The 21,879-nt window shown below is 38.5% G+C and overlaps 1 protein-coding gene across 1 annotated transcript; it reads right to left on the reverse strand.

The window, feature by feature from the left end:
* Positions 1-18,578: 18,578 nt before the first annotated feature.
* On the reverse strand, positions 18,579-20,954 carry LOC143591460 (serine/threonine-protein kinase 52-like). The gene is made up of 6 exons (XM_077071660.1): positions 20,699-20,954; positions 20,495-20,613; positions 19,350-19,540; positions 19,089-19,263; positions 18,875-19,003; positions 18,579-18,788 (listed from the first exon to the last, which is right to left on the reverse strand). Exons 1-6 carry the CDS (start codon positions 20,952-20,954, stop codon positions 18,579-18,581), a joined length of 1,080 nt encoding a protein of 359 aa, XP_076927775.1.
* Positions 20,955-21,879: the final 925 nt, after the last annotated feature.

A 21,879-nucleotide genomic window follows, 5' to 3' on the forward strand; every position in this document is an offset into this window, starting at 1 on the left:
CTTCATGTATTATGATTATTCAAGAATAGCAAACCATAAGAACTTTTACAATTTAGTAGGTAGTTGTTAAATTATGGGTTTGGGATGTTAACAATGGGTTCAAGGCTTTGATTTGTTAACATTTAATGAACGTAATCAAGGAATTAACTCATCAAAAGTTACCTGAATGCACTTACTTTCCTCGAATATTGTTTTGGTATTCGTCTTTTCTAAGATTATCTTTTTTTATAATAATATTGTTTCCCAAGCTTATCTAACCGAAACTAATCAACTAAGGGGTTTTATTCCAGTATTTTATCGGGCTCTGGGTTCCTCGGATCAGGTTCTTATGATTTTGGCTTGGTGAAAATATTAAACCGACAAATTTTTTTTGTTTATGTCCGTTCGTTATGAAAATGAATATGAAAACGTTTGGATTCATTTATGTTAACATTAACAAGTGGGTAAGTGGGGGCTACTGGCATGTTTATTATTTCTCAAAATTATAAAATGACATAGCTAAATGGTTTAAGCAAACATAAACAAACAAACAAACAAACAAACAAACAAACAAACAAACTAACATATAAGTTCTCAAATACTCAAGATGATGGGAAATGAGGTGTGGGATTTATAATGCTTTTTCTAGAAGTTTCTAAATTATAAAAAAAATAACTGATTTTTATATTTTTTTGCTTCTGACAGTAGTTATGGCTTGATTTCTATTCGAGTTCGGATAAACAAAATCCCCCGTCAGGTAATCATTTTTAGGTAATTTCTGATTACAAGTTTGTTTTCTTTTGCCTGACCTCAAAGACTACATCAACTGGTAATTGCAATATATGTTTTGCTAATCACACGCACACATAAAATTAAATAAACATACACATGTACTTACTGGAAACAAAGTTGTCACTTCAGCCTCTCTTCTACAATATTGGAGTTTGATCATCATCGAATCAACATTTCTACAAGGTATGTATCTACAAATTGTTATCATCTTCACTTTTGTTATGTCAATCACAAATTTGCAGTCCGCAATTAAGCTTAATTCCTTTTTTACAACAATTAAATCTTAAGGCCGTTTTTTATGTCATATAATAACTTATTTTTCTCTTTTGGATATGCTCTTGACACAATAAGTGTTTTCTATTTGGTTCTTCGACCCCTAGATATTGTGGGTATGTTCTGTTATCTCTATGATAATTATGTATTCTGAGTCACTTGAAGTTTCGTGACCTTTTTAATCAAGTAATTTTGGTTTTTACCTTTTGGGCAGAGGATGATACAAGCTTAGATACCATCGTTTTAGATATCAATTCTAATGGAATGTCATAGGTCGTATCTATAATACTGATTGGCATTTTGAATGTGAATACTTGAGCTATTATTTGCTTTCTTTACATCTCTAATGTAGTGGCTCATAATTTTTGGAACTTGAATATAATGTGATCTTCATTTGCTCAGGTTGATAAAAATCAATCTTAAATGGCTCTTATTATGTGAGAGCTCATATTTGATAACATTTTTGTGTATGTATGATGGATGAACCTCTTTAAATATATTTTTTCTTCATTACAAGAAGTTAGATCTTTAAAAATTGAGTTTTTAGAACATCTATAATGGTGAAGGATAAAAACAGTTACAGAATTAGTCGACCGGAAAAACTAACCGGACTAGAAACCGGTTGGTTCGCTTTTGCGTGAAACAAAGACAAGTCGAGAGTGGGATTGGGTCTATAATTTATGATATGATGTCCCCAAATTAGAGTTTATTAAGTTTCACGGAAATAGTTAATAGTTGATGCGTTTGTTTTTAATAGTGGGTTGGTCTCGGGCTAAATGTGAAGCGCAACTAAAGATTTTATTGTATATTACTTTGTGTAATTTTGTTATTGATTAGAATAGCGTGTCATGAACTACAAAATCAACCGTCCACCACCACTTAGCACACAGATATGCCCACGAAACAATAGATTTTTTAGTTTAAACAAATTTTAAGTAAAACAAAATGAAATTTCACAATACCAAAAGTTAATCGGAAGAAATTGGGACTATATACCATTAGAGGTGTTTATTATTTGATTAGGGCTCACTTCAACCCAACTCAATTGAAAGAGCTTAAACATTAAAAAAATATAACGAACGTACCAACTTAATATATACAATTACTGTTAAATCAAAGCAAACTTCGTTGCAAATAAAACAAATCATTACAAAAAGTAAAATAGTAAGGCGATTAAAAATAAAAACCTAAATAAACCCTCGTAACACAGGGGCTAAAAGCTAGTGTATATATATATCAAGGGTATTTGACACCCTGACCAAACTATATTTAAGCATTATATATGATTTAATATATAAACTACGTACGTATTCAACCTAAAAAGCATATTATACAACATTTTAATACTTAAAAGCTACATGCGTACGAAAGGCGTGTGCCTAAAATTCGCTTTAGGTCACTTTTTTAATCAAAATCATTCATCGGGCTCGCCTTCTAAACTTTGCTTGCATTGACTAGCCTAAAGAAAAAGGCCCTCACCTTAGGTCACATCTAGCCTCGGCTCACCTCAAGCACGCTTTTTAAAACCAATGTCACATCAACAAGACTCACAAATTACCCTTTCATAAAACTACTTTTTCTTCTAATGCCCATTTACAATTAATATATTCAAATGTTTGGTCTTCACCACTTACTTTAGTCGATGGTTATAGATATTATATTAATTTTGTAGACCATTTTACTACATATGGTTATATCCAATCAAAAATAAATCCGACTTTTTATCACATTCATTCGTTTTCAGAACCTTGTTGAAAATTATTGCAAAACTATTAAACTTTTTTTTCCGACAATGACAGTGAATACATTAAACTCTCCTCTCACCTTCAATCTCAAGGTATCTCTCACCACACTTCACCACCACGTACCCTTGAACATAATGGATATGACGGACGTAGACATCGGCATCTCGTTGAAACCTGCTTATCCCTACTTACACGTGTAAAAATGCCCAACACCTATTGGCCTTTTGCCTTGACTATAGCCGCTTATCTCATTAATCGGTTGCCTACACCTAGTCTCCAAAACACCTTACCATATCACAAACTCTTCAACAAACAACCAAATTATGAAAAATGAAGAAGTTTTGGCTGCCTTTATTTTCCTTGGTTACGGCCATACTCCCCTCACAAATTACATTCAAAATCCAAACCATGCACTTTTTAAAGATATTTTTCTTCTCAAAGTGCATATTATACACTTGATCCTACTTCTAATAAAATTTACACTTCTCGACATGCCAATTTTATTGAAAATCAATTTCTATATAAAAAACTTATAAGTACTCAAGTCTCACCACCAAATGCTATAAATGGCTTCCTAGTTCTCATTACCATACCAATTATTACCACAAATACCACTTCTCAAAATTCACAAACTCAAAATATTATCACTGTTAACTTTGATAATTTTGAACTTGTGCCTTTGAATTCAATTACAAGACCAACCGAAACATCTACACCCACAACTAGCCCAACCAAAACACCCACCATCCCCATAAGTTGAAACCTTTAGCCTGATTGTCAAACCCACCACCATATGTCTCGTCCTTTCCTTAGTCGTATCCCAAATTGTAATGCTTGTCAACTTGCTATCAATAACGCTTTTTTACAAGGCACTCTAACTAAAAATGTTTACATGGCTCACCCACTTGGTTTTATACACCCATCATTTCCATCTATATGCAAACTAAATAAAGATATTTATAGTCTTCGCTAAGCATCGCGAGCTTGATACGAAGAATTAAAATTTTACCTCACTCTCAAAGGTTTCCAACCTACCATATTTTATTCTTCCTTGTTTATACGCTCTTCCGACTCTTCTTCCATTTATATTCCGACCTATTACTTTTCCTTGTTTAAAGCAACAAATATATGGTGTTGTGGACAAGTTGGAGAGGCTAAGAAGGACGTTGTTTTGGGGTTGGTTCGGAAGAAAAATTAAAAAGTAATTGGATTGCTTGGGATAAAGTGGTATTACATAACAAGTATAGATGTCTTAACTTGGTCGATGTCACACCCCATCTTAGGCCTAGGAACGTGACCCAACAGTTGGTATCGTATTTGTAAATAAATCAGAGTTGCGTTAGTTTGCGGAAGACTTATTAAACTTTAAGGATAGAAAATGTAACTTTTATATATACATTCCAAAAGACGGGAATTAGTAAAATACCCGTTTAGAGTTGTTACAAAAAGTATTACTTGTTTATGCTTACGAACCACCATATTAAGTTTACAAAATGAATCCGAGCCATCGGATATATCAATAGCGCTTCGACACTCCAAGCGCTAAACTTGTTCACCTGCAAAATGTAAGAAAATACGTCAGCAACGAATGCTGGTGAACACGCTGACGCAAAATAACTTCTTTTACTTTATTACCCCTCGAGACTACGCCTGCCTCGGCCCAACGTGGTTTAGGAATAATAAAGTCAAATAACACATTATAAACTAGAGCCTCTACACTATGTCACCTCACAAACACCGCAGCGTTCGTCTTAATTAAGTACCCGTAAATATACACAACGGTCGTACTCCCTGCAGGAGAGCGTCCTACGACCAAGGGTGGTGCGATCATCCCCATACATCGCATAGTACCACCTATGTAAGGATCCAGACATATGTATATCACAGCCTGAGGGCTAGGTTCATACCCATAGTTATAACGGTTTTAGGAACACATAGTTCCTTGTAAACAATTTCATATAACAAGTTTGACTTATTTTAAAACAGGTTTAAAAGTTTGGGGGCGTATTCACCTTGTCTCTTTAGGTTCGGCTTCACTCACCGTCCAAGGGTCTTTCTCTTCTTTATCTCGAACCTATAGTTACGAGTATAAATATTTGTTAGTCGGATACACGATACGGCTTAAGACCTTTAGTCTTATCTCAATCCTCGATTGAACCTTTAGTTCAATTCTTATTTACTTGAAAACCTTTAGTTTAAAAGTAAATTATAAACCTTTAGTTTATATTAAAAACCCGACGTTTCTTCTTCTCTAAGAAACGCAATCTTTTCTTTTATTATTTAAGAATACTCTTTATTCGTTAAATAATATTTTCATAACAAAGAATATAATCATATATACTTACACACATATATATGCAATCATAATATTCAATATTCATTCTTTTATTCATTTCTTTGTTATGTTTTCTTTTCTTTTCTTTTATCGAGGTATCGAGTATAACCTCGACTTAAGGCTTAAGCCTTGAATATAATATTGAATTATTTAATTCATCATTACGCCTAACTTTAGTGGTGTATAGAAATCCTAGGGACTTGAGCAGCACTCCGACGCCGCTTTTCTTTTCTCGACACGCAAATCGAGGTACGCCAAATCTTCAACACTCATTGGCACGAACTTCGAGAACAAACACCATCTTGGTATGTAGATGGAGGGTGGCACAATTTTGAGGAAACGTTAATATATAATCGAAGGATCGGGACACGTTTATCGAGACGGATCGTTAATATGATTGTCGGGTTTTAGTGAGAAGCTAGAGAGAGAGTGGAAAGCTGAGTTTGGGATGTGGAAATGAACACCCCTTGGCTGCTATTTATAGACGAAAATTTGGTCCCCATCGCGATACGCGATGGGTCCCTGGGCAGACCTATCGCGTATCGCGATATAGGTCTGCTGACACAGAGTGTAGGTCTGCCACGTGGCAGACGTCGCTCCACGTGGCGGCAGCGTTGCCACGTGGTGACAAGTGGCGGCACATGGTGCCACCATGTGTAACATCTGCCCCGATCCGACCCGACCCAGGTACCCGTTTCTCTGACCCGATCTCTTTCTTTTATGATTTAATATTTATACTTATATTTTACTTTTAATAATAATATACTTTTCCTTCCCGCCTCTTTCTCTCTCTTTCTTTCCGCCGTCCCGTCCCTCTCCTTCTCTCTTTCCGCCTTCTTTTCCCTCTTGTCGCCGTCCCGCCCTTAAGCCTTGTTTCCCTCTTTTTTCTTCTAACTCTTTTGTTCCTTCCCGCCTAAGGTTGTCTGCGCAGACTCCTTACAAGGAATCCTGCGTGAAGACCATCTGTTTCAGCGATACGCGAGACGAACTCTTCTCGCAGCGCGCTAAGAATTGTAATTCTTCTCGCAGCGCGCTAAGAACGGTCGTTCTTCCCGCGACGCGCTAAGGATTTGTAGTTCTTCTCGCAGCGCGCTAAGAATTGTAGTTCATCCCTCGACGCGCGAAGAATTATAGTTCTTCCCGCGGCGCGCTAGGAATTCTAGTTCCTCCCGCGGCGCGCTAAGAAATGTGATTCTTCCCGCGACGCGCTTAGAAATGTAGTTCTTTCCGCGACGCGTTAAGGTTGGTTCTGTCTGCCTTCGCGCTCGCGCTCTCTTGACCTTCTGTGTCTGCCTTCGCGCCTTAGCCTTCTCGCGCTGAACCCTTTGAGTTTTCTTCTGTTTAATCTAGCCGTTGCTTTTGTGTTGTCTTATCTTTTGAGCTGTTGACCTAATCTGCTTTATGTCTGAAAAGCCACTTTTGGCGCAGCATGCGCACCAACCCCATTGGTTGACAGAAAAAGTGACTGACATTATCTTTTGAGATCTGCTTTTGCCATGCTTGACCAGTACCTTTATCTGATCCGCCCATGCCTTTTTGCTGTTCCCTGTCAGCTTTATCTTGCCCCCTGCAGCTGCCATATCTTTCCATATCTTTTGCTTTTGGATTCTTATGCTTTTGATATCTTTTGCTTGATCCTGTTATAGATCCTTTCCCCTTTTCTAGGGATTATGTCTCCTAGGGTTTTCCTATAAATAATAATAATATTTTCATAACACTACACACACAAAACACTTAATCTCTCCTGTTCTCTTGCCCCTTGCTCTCTCTGCCGTCTTCCTCTCTGCCTCCGTCTTCCTCCCTGTTCTGCCCTGCTTTTCCGGTAATATATATATATATATATAATAATTTAATTATGCAAACTTATAATCAAGACTTAAAACAAATCATTAAAACAATAATCTTATTTATAGGTTAACTTGTGCTTGTTTAAAGTGGGTTCTTGCTTTATCTTACACCGCACCGGTTATCAAGTGAGTAATCTCGTACCTAATCCCTTTTTGCTTTTAATGTTTTGGGATGTTCATGTGTTCATACAAACTTAGAGTCTTAAACTTGTTTATGAACTTTAGTCACGCAGTATCCCATGTGTTGAGGACGTAGACTTGGCTGTTTATTTGTATGTGTGGATCATTAACCGTCTTGTCGGTCTATTCCGCAGTTTTCATGGTACCATTAGATGAACACGGGAGAACTATCGTTTATGATTTTCTCTTTTGTTTACACATGCACAGTTTGTCTTGTTTGTGAGCTCAATTGTGAGCACTGGCAGTCTTATGAATCTTAGAGTTGGTCCCGATCAGATTTCACCCTTGTTGAAAACCAGACATACACATGTTGCGCGCAGATTTATGATTATCTATGTATTGTATTAAACTTGATTTCTCACCAACACGCAAGTGTTTGACGTTTATTTTAACACATGTTCAGGTTTGCAGTAGCTGTTTTGGAGCTTGTGGACACGTATGAAGTTTTCTTTATTTTGGACCTAGATTAAAATGTATCAAGACAAGTTATTTGTTGTTCGAATATTTTGCCTTATAATATATTGATTTATGTTGATTTATGTTATCTTGTGTTTACCCTGCGCGTGCGCGAATGAATGTATTTATTAAATATTGACACCCAATAGTGTCACGAGTAATGAAACAATATGTGGCGCCCCGATGTATAATCCGCCTTTGGTCGGGGTGTTACAGATTGGTATCAGAGCTCGTTGACTTTAGGATAGGTGGTTAGACGTAACGGCCTAGAATACCTAAGAGTCCCTTCTCGCGCATGAGAGAAATCTCATGTTCGCGCGCTTATTGTTAATTACTCGTTATTTATGAATATGCTCGCACCTGCGTAGTATATGATTTTATGTTTTATTTCGCGATATTTCGATTTTTGTTGAATTTCGATTTTTATTGATTTTTCTTACATATTCGTTTGTTGGGTTTGAAAATCCGAAAAGTCATGGTGATACATGAAAAGTTGATTTTCAATTCCCATTTACGATTATGTTCTGAGGTTGGAGACTTGAAAAGTCATGGTGATACATGAATTGTCACTCTCCAATACTCATTTTCTTGTATATTTTATATTGAAGATTGAAAAGTCATGGTGATACCTGAATCGTCAATCTCCAATACTCGTTTGCTCGTGTATTTTAAATTGGGAATTCGGAAAGTCATGGTGATACATGGATTGTCGATTCTTGATTCGAATTTGTTACCTTTATTAAGTCTGCATTTAGGGTCATTTATTTTACTTTAACTTTTGATAGTATCTAACCCTGCGAAACCAAGCTTTATAAGATTAAAACTTTGCCCTAAAACCAAGATATTAACTAAAATTAAAATTTTTATAGAATGCCTCCGCTATCTCGCCGATTTCAGAGAAGAGAAGCCTCGCGCATGCATAGACAGCAACGTTCCCAGGAAATGGCCGCCGCGATAGCCCAAGCTTTGAGCCAAAACAATACCAACACCTCTAGTTATAACATTAAATCCTTTAACGCGGGTAACCCTCCAAAGTTCACAGGTCTTGAAGGAGCCACCGTGATGCTCCAGTGGCTTGAGAAAATAGAAAACACTTTCCTCCACACCCAATGCCCCTCAGACAGACGAACCCTATATGCTTCCAGTGTCCTGGAATCCAGAGCGCTTACATGGTGGAATGGAGTAGCTCATGCGCGTGGCGCAGAAGCTGCTTCCAGCATGCTCTGGGAGGAATTTAAGGATCTCTTGACGCGAGAATTCTGCCCCCCCAACGAAGTAAAGCGCCTGGAGGAAGAATTTTGGAACTTGAAGCAATACAGCGGTGAAGCGCGCGAATACGTAACGCGCTTCCATGAACTAAGCCTGCTTGTCCCTCACCTTGTTACCCCTTCCCGCCGAGCCATAGAGAAATTCCTTGGGGGTCTCCCCATGGAAATTCAAGATTCTGTATGGGCCAGAAACCCAGTAACCCTCTCTGACGCCATCGAGTTGGCCGCTGTGCTCAGCGACAACCATGTCAGAGCAGGAACCCTGTTCCTGCGGGGAACAGAAAAGACCAAACTCACCAAGACTGCCCCTGAACCAACAGAAACCAAACCAGAACCCTCAAACCGTAACAACCTCAAGCGCAGGCGCAAGGCCTATGCGCTTACCAACCCACCCATAGTCCAGCAACCCGCATACCAACCTCCAGTTTATGCGCCTAACCCACTGTCAGCCTACCCAACACCTCCTGTAGTCCATAACTATGCCTTAACCAATCCAGCATTCCCTGCCCCGCCAACTAAGAAACCTTACACAGGAAACCAACCCTTTTCCTCAACCTGTAGATTTCACCACCCAACCCAAACCCCGTGTCGACTTTGTACCCGATGTGGCCGTACTGGTCACACTGCTGAGAACTGTAGAGTCCTTCTCGCCAATCCAATTGCGCCAACACCACCAGTCTACCCGCAGAATCCACCACCAACCTACCAAAACCCACGACCCAGATCGTGCTTTAACTGCGGTGATCCCAGTCATTTCCGGAACGCGTGCCCGAGACTACAAGTGCAAATCACGCAAGCGAATCCGGTGAACCAGATTTCGAACCAAGTGACGCGTGGACGAGCTTTTAACATAACCGCGCACCAAGCGCAAGCGAATAATGACGTAGTTAATGGTACATTTTTGCTTAACGGATTTTATGCTTCTGTACTTTTTGATACTGGCGCCGATCGAAGTTTTATCTCTCGCGCTTTCGAGCAGAAGCTTGCGCGACCGCGCAACGATTTAAAAGAAGATTTTTCAGTTGAATTGGCTAATGGTGAAACTGTTTTAATAAACTCAGTGATTAAAGATTGCACGCTTAACCTTAACGAAAACGATTTTCTGATTGACCTCATCCCTATGCCTCTTGGAAGCTTTGATGTTATTATTGGTATGGACTGGCTTTCGCATAATCGCGCCGAAGTTATTTGCGCCAAGAAATTGATTCGCATACCTCGAGAGAATGGTGATCTTCATATTTACGGCGAAAAACCCTCCAGTGGTCTTAAACTTATGTCTTGCGCCGAAGCCCAAAGACTCATGCGGAAGAAGTGTATTGCATTTCTAGCCCATGTGGTTAAACCTGCTGAAGAAAAGAAGCTTCGCGATATCCCTGTTGTGCGTGATTTCCTTGAAGTTTTTCCTGATGATCTTCCTGGTATCCCTCCCGCTCGTGAAGTCGAGTTCCGTATTGATCTTGTCCCTGGTGCTTCCCCCGTGGCTAAATCTCCTTATCGTCTTGCACCCGCTGAGATGCAAGAATTGGCCAGCCAACTTCAAGAGTTGACTGCTAAAGGATTCATTCGCCCTAGCTCTTCGCCCTGGGGTGCTCCGGTGTTGTTCGTTAAAAAGAAAGATGGATCGTTTCGCATGTGTATTGATTACCGCGAGTTAAACAAACTCACCATTAAAAACCGGTATCCCTTACCGCGTATTGACGACCTCTTTGATCAACTCCAAGGTGCCTCTTGTTTCTCGAAGATTGATCTCCGCTCTGGCTATCACCAGTTGCGCATCCGCGATGAAGATGTTCCGAAGACTGCTTTTCGAACTCGTTATGGCCATTTTGAATTCTTGGTCATGTCCTTCGGTTTAACCAACGCACCCGCCGTTTTCATGGATCTAATGAATCGGGTGTGTAGGCCTTTCTTGGATAAATTCGTGATTGTGTTTATCGATGACGTTCTGATTTATTCTAAGACCAAGGCCGAGCATGAGCAACATCTCCGATTGGTATTGCAAAAGCTTCGAACCGAGCAGCTCTATGCTAAGCTTTCCAAGTGTGAATTTTGGTCGGATGAAGTACAGTTTCTTGGCCATGTTGTGAACAAAATGGGTATTCATGTCGACCCATCCAAAATTGAAGCAATCAAGAACTGGATTACGCCATCCTCTCCTTCCGAGATCCGTTCCTTTCTGGGCTTAGCTGGTTACTACCGGCGATTCATTTCAAACTTCTCGAAGATCGCTTTGCCTTTAACAGCTCTAACGCACAAAGGTAAACCGTATATTTGGGGCTCGAAGCAAGAAGAAGCCTTTCTGACGCTCAAGCGTTTGTTGTGTGAAGCTCCTGTTCTTGCGCTACCTAAGGGTAATGATGATTTTGTCGTGTATTGCGATGCATCCAACCAAGGTCTCGGTTGTGTTCTTATGCAACGAGGCAAGGTTATCGCTTACGCATCAAGGCAACTCAAGATTCATGAAAAGAATTATACGACTCACGACCTCGAACTTGGTGCAGTTGTATTTGCCTTGAAGATCTGGAGACACTACCTCTATGGTACTAAGTGTATCCTTTACACTGACCATAAAAGCCTTCAGCATATCTTTGATCAAAAGGAACTTAACATGAGGCAACGCCGATGGAACGAACTCATCAGCGATTACGATTGTGAGATCCGGTATCATCCTGGTAAGGCTAATGTGGTAGCCGATGCGCTCAGCCGAAAACCCTGCCAGCTTAACTGTATCTTGCCGCGCACGCAGCCTCACTTCGCGCCGATTCAAAGCAACCTTGAATCGCGTATTCGTGACGCGCAGCACGCATCCATCAGTAATGGTAACCTTCGCGCCGAGTTAGCGTGTGGCGCGGAAGCACATTTTGTGCCTAATCTGAGTGGAATTCTCTGCTATCTTAATCGCATCTGGATTCCCTTTGATGAGAATCTTCGCGCTGATATCCTGAGTGAAGCGCACAAATCTCGGTATTCTATTCATCCTGGCGCTGATAAGATGTACAAGGATTTGCGCCTTACTTATTGGTGGCCCGGTATGAAGAAGGATATTGCTGTGTTCGTAGCTAGATGTCTGACTTGTTCTAAAGTAAAAGCTGAACACCAACGCCCATCTGGTTTGCTCGAACAACCAGAAATTCCTACGTGGAAATGGGAATGTGTAGCGATGGATTTTATTACCAAGTTACCTTTGACAGCAAGCAAACATGATAGCATTTGGGTAATAGTGGATCGTTTGACTAAGTCTGCTCACTTTCTGCCCATTCGTGAAAACTACCGTGTTGAGCAACTCGCGCAGCTTTATGTCAAGGAAATTGTCTGCCGCCATGGTACTCCTTTGAGCATCATATCCGATCGCGATGGCCGTTTTATATCTCGCTTTTGGAAATCTCTCCAATCTGCGCTAGGAACTCGCTTGGACATGAGTACGGCATATCATCCCCAGACTGACGGTCAGTCTGAGCGAACTATTCAGACTCTTGAGGATATGCTCCGATCTTGTGTTCTTGATTTTGGAGGTAATTGGGATTCGCACCTGCCTTTGATCGAGTTCTCTTATAATAACAGCTATCATTCCAGTATCGGTATGGCCCCATTTGAAGCACTTTACGGTCGTAAGTGCCGCTCCCCGATCTGTTGGAGCGAAATGGGTGAAACTCAAATCACAGGACCCGAACTTGTTCAAGAGACAACCGATAAAATCGCCAAGATCCGTGATCATCTGCTGACTGCCAGAAGCCGACAGAAGAGTTACGCAGATCGTAGGCGAAAACCTCTCGAATTTCAAGTTGGTGATCTTGTTCTCCTCAAAGTGTCGCCTTGGAAAGGTGTTGTCCGCTTTGGGAAGAAGGGTAAGCTTGCTCCTCGTTATGTTGGTCCATTCAAGATTCTCGCGCGTGTGGGAAAAGTTGCCTACAGACTTGACCTGCCGCCCGCGCTCAGTAATGTGCATCCAACGTTCCATGTATCCAATCTCAAGAAGTGTTTAGCTGACGAGAACCTTCACATTCCACTTGATGAAGTTCAAGTTGATGAAACTATGCATTTTGTCGAGAAGCCTGTTGAGATTATGGATCGCGAGGTTAAGCAAACCAAGCGCAGTCGTATCCCTATCGTGAAAGTTCGCTGGGAGTCCAAGCGCGGAGCCGAGTTTACATGGGAAAGGGAAGATCAAATGAAGATCAAGTACCCGCACCTGTTCTCTGCGCAACCTACTTCGAGATAAATTTCGGGACGAAATTTCTTAAAGTAGGGGAGACTGTAACATCTGCCCCGATCCGACCCGACCCAGGTACCCGTTTCTCTGACCCGATCTCTTTCTTTTATGATTTAATATTTATACTTATATTTTACTTTTAATAATAATATACTTTTCCTTCCCGCCTCTTTCTCTCTCTTTCTTTCCGCCGTCCCGTCCCTCTCCTTCTCTCTTTCCGCCTTCTTTTCCCTCTTGTCGCCGTCCCGCCCTTAAGCCTTGTTTCCCTCTTTTTTCTTCTAACTCTTTTGTTCCTTCCCGCCTAAGGTTGTCTGCGCAGACTCCTTACAAGGAATCCTGCGTGAAGACCATCTGTTTCAGCGATACGCGAGACGAACTCTTCTCGCAGCTCGCTAAGAATTGTAATTCTTCTCGCAGCGCGCTAAGAATGGTAGTTCTTCCCGCGACGCGCTAAGGATTTGTAGTTCTTCTCGCAGCGCGCTAAGAATCGTAGTTCATCCCTCGACGCGCGAAGAATTATAGTTCTTCCCGCGGCGCGCTAGGAATTCTAGTTCCTCCCGCGGCGCGCTAAGAAATGTGATTCTTCCCGCGACGCGCTTAGAAATGTAGTTCTTTCCGCGACGCGTTAAGGTTGGTTCTGTCTGCCTTCGCGCTCGTGCTCTCTTGACCTTCTGTGTCTGCCTTCGCGCCTTAGCCTTCTCGCGCTGAACCCTTTGAGTTTTCTTCTGTTTAATCTAGCCGTTGCTTTTGTGTTGTCTTATCTTTTGAGCTGTTGACCTAATCTGCTTTATGTCTGAAAAGCCACTTTTGGCGCAGCATGCGCACCAACCCCATTGGTTGACAGAAAAAGTGACTGACATTATCTTTTGAGATCTGCTTTTGCCATGCTTGACCAGTACCTTTATCTGATCCGCCCATGCCTTTTTGCTGTTCCCTGTCAGCTTTATCTTGCCCCCTGCAGCTGCCATATCTTTCCATATCTTTTGCTTTTGGATTCTTATGCTTTTGATATCTTTTACTTGATCCTGTTATAGATCCTTTCCCCTTTTCTAGGGATTATGTCTCCTAGGGTTTTCCTATAAATAATAATAATATTTTCATAACACTACACACACAAAACACTTAATCTCTCCTGTTCTCTTGCCCCTTGCTCTCTCTGCCGTCTTCCTCTCTGCCTCCGTCTTCCTCCCTGTTCTGCCCTGCTTTTCCGGTAATATATATATATATATATATAATAATTTAATTATGCAAACTTATAATCAAGACTTAAAACAAATCATTAAAACAATAATCTTATTTATAGGTTAACTTGTGCTTGTTTAAAGTTGGTTCTTGCTTTATCTTACACCGCACCGGTTATCAAGTGAGTAATCTCGTACCTAATCCCTTTTTGCTTTTAATGTTTTGGGATGTTCATGTGTTCATACAAACTTAGAGTCTTAAACTTGTTTATGAACTTTAGTCGCGCAGTATCCCATGTGTTGAGGACGTAGACTTGGCTGTTTATTTGTATGTGTGGATCATTAACCGTCTTGTCGGTCTATTCCGCAGTTTTCATGGTACCATTAGATGAACAAGGGAGAACTATCGTTTATGATTTTCTCTTTTGTTTACACATGCACAGTTTGTCTTGTTTGTGAGCTCAATTGTGAGCACTGGCAGTCTTATGAATCTTAGAGTTGGTCCCGATCAGATTTCACCCTTGTTGAAAACCAGACATACACATGTTGCGCGCATATTTATGATTATCTATGTATTGTATTAAACTTGATTTCTCACCAACACGCAAGTGTTTGACGTTTATTTTAACACATGTTCAGGTTTGCAGTAGCTGTTTTGGAGCTTGTGGACACGTAGGAAGTTTTCTTTATTTTGGACCTAGATTAAAATGTATCAAGACAAGTTATTTGTTGTTCGAATATTTTGCCTTATAATATATTGATTTATGTTGATTTATGTTATCTTGTGTTTACCCTGCGCGTGCGCGAATGAATGTATTTATTAAATATTGACACCCAATAGTGTCACGAGTAATGAAACAATATGTGGCGCCCCGATGTATAATCCGCCTTTGGTCGGGGTGTTACACCATGTGCCACGTGGCACACGTGTCACGTTGTGTCAGAGGCTCCACCGCGGTACGCGATGGACCTCTCCTTTTGTCCATCGCGTAGCGCTATAGGAAAAGAAACCAGATTTTTCATTTCTAACCCTCAAGTTTGGAATTTGGCAATTTTAGTCCCAGGACTTTGAAAAGTTGATACTTTGAACTCGAAATTTTCACGTTGTTACAGCCGATTACGAGAAACAAAGCGGCCTTGTTAGCAAAATGGTGGTGGTGATATAAAAACGAGAAAGGGAGGTTGTGGTGGAAAGTGATTCGGGCTCTTCATCACTCTTCATGGTCGTGGTCAGCAATTTTGTCAAAGCTCTTGAGTACGGGTCCTTGGTGCCGAATTGTAAAGATAAACTCGTTCTTTAAGAGGTCGGGTACGATTTGAGCATGACCTTTCAAAATCTGGTTGATGGGTGGATTTGTGGTCAATGGGATTGGGTTATGGAGTTTCCTGTCAAGTCCCGGATCGATAATCAAACACGAACTAAACGAATAACTCTCGTTTATATTAATCAGAAAATATCACTCTAAAAACTGATTACAACTCTCAAACCCTAACTCGGTTTGACTCTTAATGAACCCTAACTCGGTTACATTTTGTTCACCCTTTATAATGCCTAACCATAACTCGGTTTATATAGACTAACCTAACTTGCTAGTCAAGACATTACCAAATATAATATACCCTAATTGTAACCCCATAAACCCATTACATATTAATAAATCCCACGAGCCCAATAGGTCCAACCGGTCACCTACACGTGGCGGGCCTATTAAGTTGGAAATTACTTCCAACAATTACCCCCTAATTTCCTACTTGAAATAAGTGGTTCGTCAACTTCGAGCATGTCTTTTCTGCCCCGTTTGATTTGACCCATGAACTTAACCTTCTCGGTTTTCACAACCATCTTGGCCTTCATCTCCCTGGAACTTTTCTTGATCTATAGATGTGTTCTTCGACTCCCCAAAAATCGACTACCTTTGTGACCTTGTCCCTGACCATTCACTCAGTCGTATGAACTCGCATAACCACTCCTTTGGCTGCGATTCCGGTCATCTAATCGAGAGAACAACAATCTTCTTGATCTTCTTAGTGAGCACCCGGTTCGATCCAACAAATCAAACCCTTAGATCAAAACATAACTTATTCAAACCGTATAAAAACAAACTTTGAATTAGACACTTGTTCAACCCAAAATAACCTGTCACTTAATGACGGTCAAACCCTACTTATTTAATCAGTAAAGTAAAATATAACTTTTTTTTTCTCTAATTCTTTGTTTGTGGTGTGCCTTCTCTTGACTATTTTCTTTCTTTTCCTAACCCCACAAGTCCACAAAAAGAATAAAAATTCCACGGGCCCTTTTCTCTTTTCGAATTGCAAGACCACCACATAAATTAATTAAACCCAAACAAGAGCTTTGACTTGTAACCTGGATGAAAAGGAAAACCATTTTTTCACTTATTTAATCATAAAGCCAATTAACTCACACAAACAATTTTCGATCAATATTGTTTCGCGCCGAACTTTCTTAGCTAGCCGAACACCCTGATCAGAAACCAACTCGGCAACTTGTTTCCAAGTTGTCGCCGTACAAACAACCTACTCGTTTCCTGCCACTAGTAACCACTTGCAATCCGATCGCCGCCGATATATTATCGATTTCTTGAGCTTGGCTCTGATACCAAGACATTACCTATTATAATTACACAACAATTAGGAAACATGCTATAATTATGAAATTACTTCCAACAACCTGGTGCCGATGAGATTGAGGAATTGAGACAACTCCTCCAAAATTATGAAGGTGAGACATTTGTCCCTTGCAGATGATGGAGTTTCATGTGAAATAAAGAAACTCTTTTTTAGTAATTCTTCTCAAACTCTGAGTTACCTTTTGTAATGGAATAGGCAAGTCCAGAAGAAGGCTGGTTTTGTGGCTTGGAGGGCGGTTCTTAATTGCCAAGCAATGTTTGATGCTCGGGTAAAATGGAAGATAAGTTCGTCTAGGTGTTCGATTTGTGGGGGAAACGGAGGAATCATTGGGACATTTATTTGTCACATGTGGTTTAGCCTAAACTATGTGGAGTGTGATAGCGCAATGGTGTAACTACATAAGCACTCGGCTCTACCTAAGGAGAATGCAAAAGTGTTCCAAGTTATTTGTTTAATTACGGCTGGGTGTCTTTGGAAAGAGAGAAACTCGTTAGTACATTCCAACACCCCAATTCATCTTTTGAGTTTGGTGAGGAAGTAAAATTGATGGTTTTTCTTTGGATAAAAAATAGAGGTAAATAGAGTCTCTCTTAGGATGATTGTGTAGTTTCCAGTTGTAACAGACACTTGGGCGGTAGAATGCTAGTTGTTTGCTTTTGTTTTGTTGTTTTCTCAGTGTTTGTTTCTTGGGCGTTTCTAGTCCTTGCTAGTGTTTTAGTACTAATTATATTTGTTAGATCGTTCAAAAAAAACATAAAGCTTCCTATTAAATAGTTCTTTCAAATGCTTAAATAAGTAAACTCTGAGAAATAAAACATTAAAGACAGTTTACCGACAAAAAATATTGTATTTTGAAATAATATTATAAATTATTATTTTAAAAGGTATCATTTATAGTAACATAATGATATATACAGATAAAAATAAATAGGTTAAAAGTGTTGATGCAACAATTCTACTATAAGTTAAAAAAAATATTTATTTTATGTGGCGTGGCGAAACGTGTTAAATGTATTACATGTTTAAAAGCTACCACACATTGCAATGGGAACGAGACATAATCTCAGTTGCTATCGTCGTACTGGTCTAGTTCATTGCGTTAAAAAATTTGTGTCCAAAGTTAAAAATCTAAAGGTTTCTAAAAGATTTGTGGAAAAGGTTGAAAGTTTTAAAGTATTGTGAAAGTGTAAAATTATTGTTGTGATCAAAGTTGAAAGGTTAAAAATTTGTAGCAAAAGTTTATGTTATCAAAGTTTGGTGAAAGGAAATTATACTCTTTGGTGAAAAATTTGTGGAAATTATAAAGTTGAAAATCTAAAGGTTTCTAAAAGATTTGTGGAATAGGACATGTAAAATGTATGAAAGTTGGATGAAAAATGTTCAAAGGAAATTATACTGTTTTAAGTTGAATGGGACATGTAAATGTGTGAGATTTGGTGATAAATGTTCAAAGGAAATTAAGTTTGAAGGGCTAACTTGTGAAGTTACGGTATAATTAATAATTTCATAACTCTATAAATTGCTTCATAATATTTTCATTGTATATATCATCAATACAAATAGATGGTATACGTTATACAAGAAAACAATCCCTATTTATCTTCAATGTAGGCATTAGTTTAAATGAAAATTAACCGGCTCTACTTGTTCCAATCTACTCTTAACTTGCACAGCTAAAGAACCCAAAGCAATCATAAGGGCCATTATGATTTGTTGACGATGTTTGCCACCCTTCAGATTTTATGATGTCTTCTAGTTCAACGACCACGTCCTTCATCTCGGATCTCTTCTTCGGATCTGTGTCCCAACATTGTTCAATTAATCGAGCCAACGATCTTGGACAATTCACGGGTATGGTTGGCCTTATATCCTGTAGTTACGATAAAACATTAGTTTATTTTAATATTAAATATTAAATTATACCTAAGACGTAAATTGTAACAAAAATATGCATACCTTGTAAATATTTGCTGGGATGTTTTCTAAATCATATGTATACGCCACATCGCAACAATATATCTCCCATAAACAAATCCCAAAGCCATACACGTCACATTTATGTCCATATGGTTTTCTGCTTACAACCTACATCACCACAACATTTTTAAAACTAAGTAGTCAATAATATAAAGACTTAAGTATAAATGTAAGGTTATAAAAGAAATCATACCTCAGGAGCCATATAACCCCAAGTCCCGATCTCATCACTCATGATGAATAACTCTAGCGGCTCGTAAACAGATTCTCCAAAATCAGCGAGTTTTATTTTATTGTTATTGTCGATAAGTATATTATCAGGCTTCACATCACGATGGATTATTTTCTTCGAATGTAGGTAACTCAACCTATCAGTTAAAATCAAAATGTTCATGAGCATATCATTTATGAAATTTTAAATTAACTATTAAGAAGTAATATGTAGATTACGTACCCGTTTGCAATATCAAGAGCAAATTGAATAACAGTTTTCAAATGCAGCTTCTTCTCACGGTTCTTAAACAGGTATGATCTTAGCGAGCCTCCTTTTACCAATTCAGATACAATACAACAATTACTTTCGGTTTTGGATTTCTTGTTCTTATTGCTTGAATTTGTCTTCATTGACATAGTCGCTCCAATCATCTGAAAATTACAAGATGATTAGATGGTAAGGAATCATTTAGTTGTATATGTGTATGCTAGGGTTGCTCACGGTCCGATTTTGGCGGTTTGTAGTTCAAGTCATAAGCCAAACCGTTAACAAGGGTTTTTTGTCATTAAAAACCGAAATTGAACCGTTGAAAACTAAAATCGAATTACCGTTTTGGTTCCGGTTTGATTTCATGGTTTAGACAACCCCTTTAAACATGTTTTTAGTGTTACATGAAAATGGAACATAGTCGAACCCTTAAATTAAATACAAACCTTCTTCAAGCATAGTTAAACAAGTCATTCATATTTCAGTTCATGGCTCAAAAAATTTGCAAAAATTATACAATTCATCCGGTTATTCAGCATCTTAGTTCATATTCAAACAAATTACTACTATAGTCCTTCTATCTCTAGCTATAACCCAACAAATAAATTCAAGATCATTAACAAAAAATGACATATGCAGAAAGGTAAACATCCATAATCTAATAAAAATAAGACTACAGTAATATAAATACTTAAAAAAATTGAAATATACTTAAATAATCTTTCGAGAATGGTTAGGTTCAGTTTTTATACTGTTTGAAAACTTTGAAAAGGTTTGAAAATTTAGAAACCGACCGACCAAAAGTTAGTAAAAGAAACCTATCGTAAACCAAACCGGTGACCGCGTTTTAAACCGAACCGTAAAACACCCGTGGTGCATGCCAGTAATTATCTTACGGGGTGTTTGGCTAAGCTTATTTTTTTTTCTTATTGCTTTTTGGAGGGGCAATTCCAAAAAGCAATAAGCAAAAAAAATAAGCTCAACCAAACACCCTCTTAATATATATAGTGCATGCTAGTAATTATCTTAATATGGGTTTCATTATACTTTACGTTTAATATATATGCATGTACTATAATTGACTCCCATGTAAGAGATCAGGTCATCAGACATTGTACCTTTGTGACATTAGGATGATCAAGATGTTGCCATAAACAAGCTTCTTTCATGAAATCATTCTTCATGCACTCCATCATGGCTTTTGTAACCCGCGTGTTGCCGAAATCAAGAATTTTCACTAAAAGAACAAGAAAACAATCAAAACCTTATAAAAACATGACATCAAATCCACAAGAAAATAATAAAAGTATTCATGAACTTACCTGCTACTGTTTGGCCTTTGTATGAACCCTTGTGAACCACCCCGAAAGATCCACGACCGATAACTTTGCCGCAAACAAGTTTAAGAGGATCGATAGTGTCCTGCCATTGGTGGTGTTGATGAGTGATCATGCGATCTTGATCACGAGATAGCACTTGATTGAATTGATTCTGCCAACTGTTCGGTGACCCGAGAAGACGGTTGTGAGCTATTTGAAGGTTCATCATCACGTCGACTACTCTCTGGGGTGCTTCCATGATCGATACGTTGAATGAGGATGTAGTTTAATGAGGGTTGTGATATTATAATCAACAAGTGATATAACTACACATATATATATATAAGTCACCATGCATGCATATATATTTAGTTAGTTTATAACCGACACTTAATCAATCTTCTAATTCTTTTGATTTCTTTTTCTTTTATTTGAACGTGTAGCCCTATCCAGACTTAAGTTTAAATTAGTGCGATTAAAGGGTTAATCAAATTGTTTAAAAACAAAAACGCTAAGTATTTTGATTTTTGAATCAAAATTAATATAACTACTAAGTTTCACTTGACTAAGAAAACTTAGCCAAACGGGTATCTATATTACATATAGTTGATTCTGGTCAAATGAAACCTTTAATATAGTTAAATATAATTTGGTTAATTATACAACAGTTTTCTATTAACACAAAGAAAGTTACTTATAGTACTTGATAAAACGAATTTGTTTGCCTCTTTTAGCGATGATATGTTGTCACCCTAGTGATGACACAAATGTAAAAGAAGTCGCCGCTCTAGGATGGTCTATAGCAACAACATATCATCGTATTTGGGCTCGTCACTTAATTTTCTGCTAAATAAAAACAAACAATTATTAAAAACAATATCGATTCTATTGCAACGAAATTTCTTATATGTTAAAATAAATTCCACCCATTAGCAATGATATGTCATCACTAAAAGGTATCTATTAAAAATTATTTAATAAAAATATACCTTGTAGAGATGACATGTTTCGCTAAAAGGTTTTTGATTTTCAATTTTTTTATTTTTATATATTTTCATGCTTTTTTACCAAATAAAAGCAAAATTATAAAACTAAAAATTTCCCATAATTAAAAACAAACCATAAATTAAAAGAAGCGTTAAAACTAATTACAAAATGTTAAATTAAATAGTTTAGATAATGGC

This window comes from Bidens hawaiensis, unplaced genomic scaffold (genome assembly GCF_021521415.1).
Source record: "Bidens hawaiensis isolate Kalapana, Puna unplaced genomic scaffold, B.hawaiensis_p1.1 tig00039679_1, whole genome shotgun sequence".
NCBI classification, from domain to species: Eukaryota; Viridiplantae; Streptophyta; class Magnoliopsida; order Asterales; family Asteraceae; genus Bidens; species Bidens hawaiensis.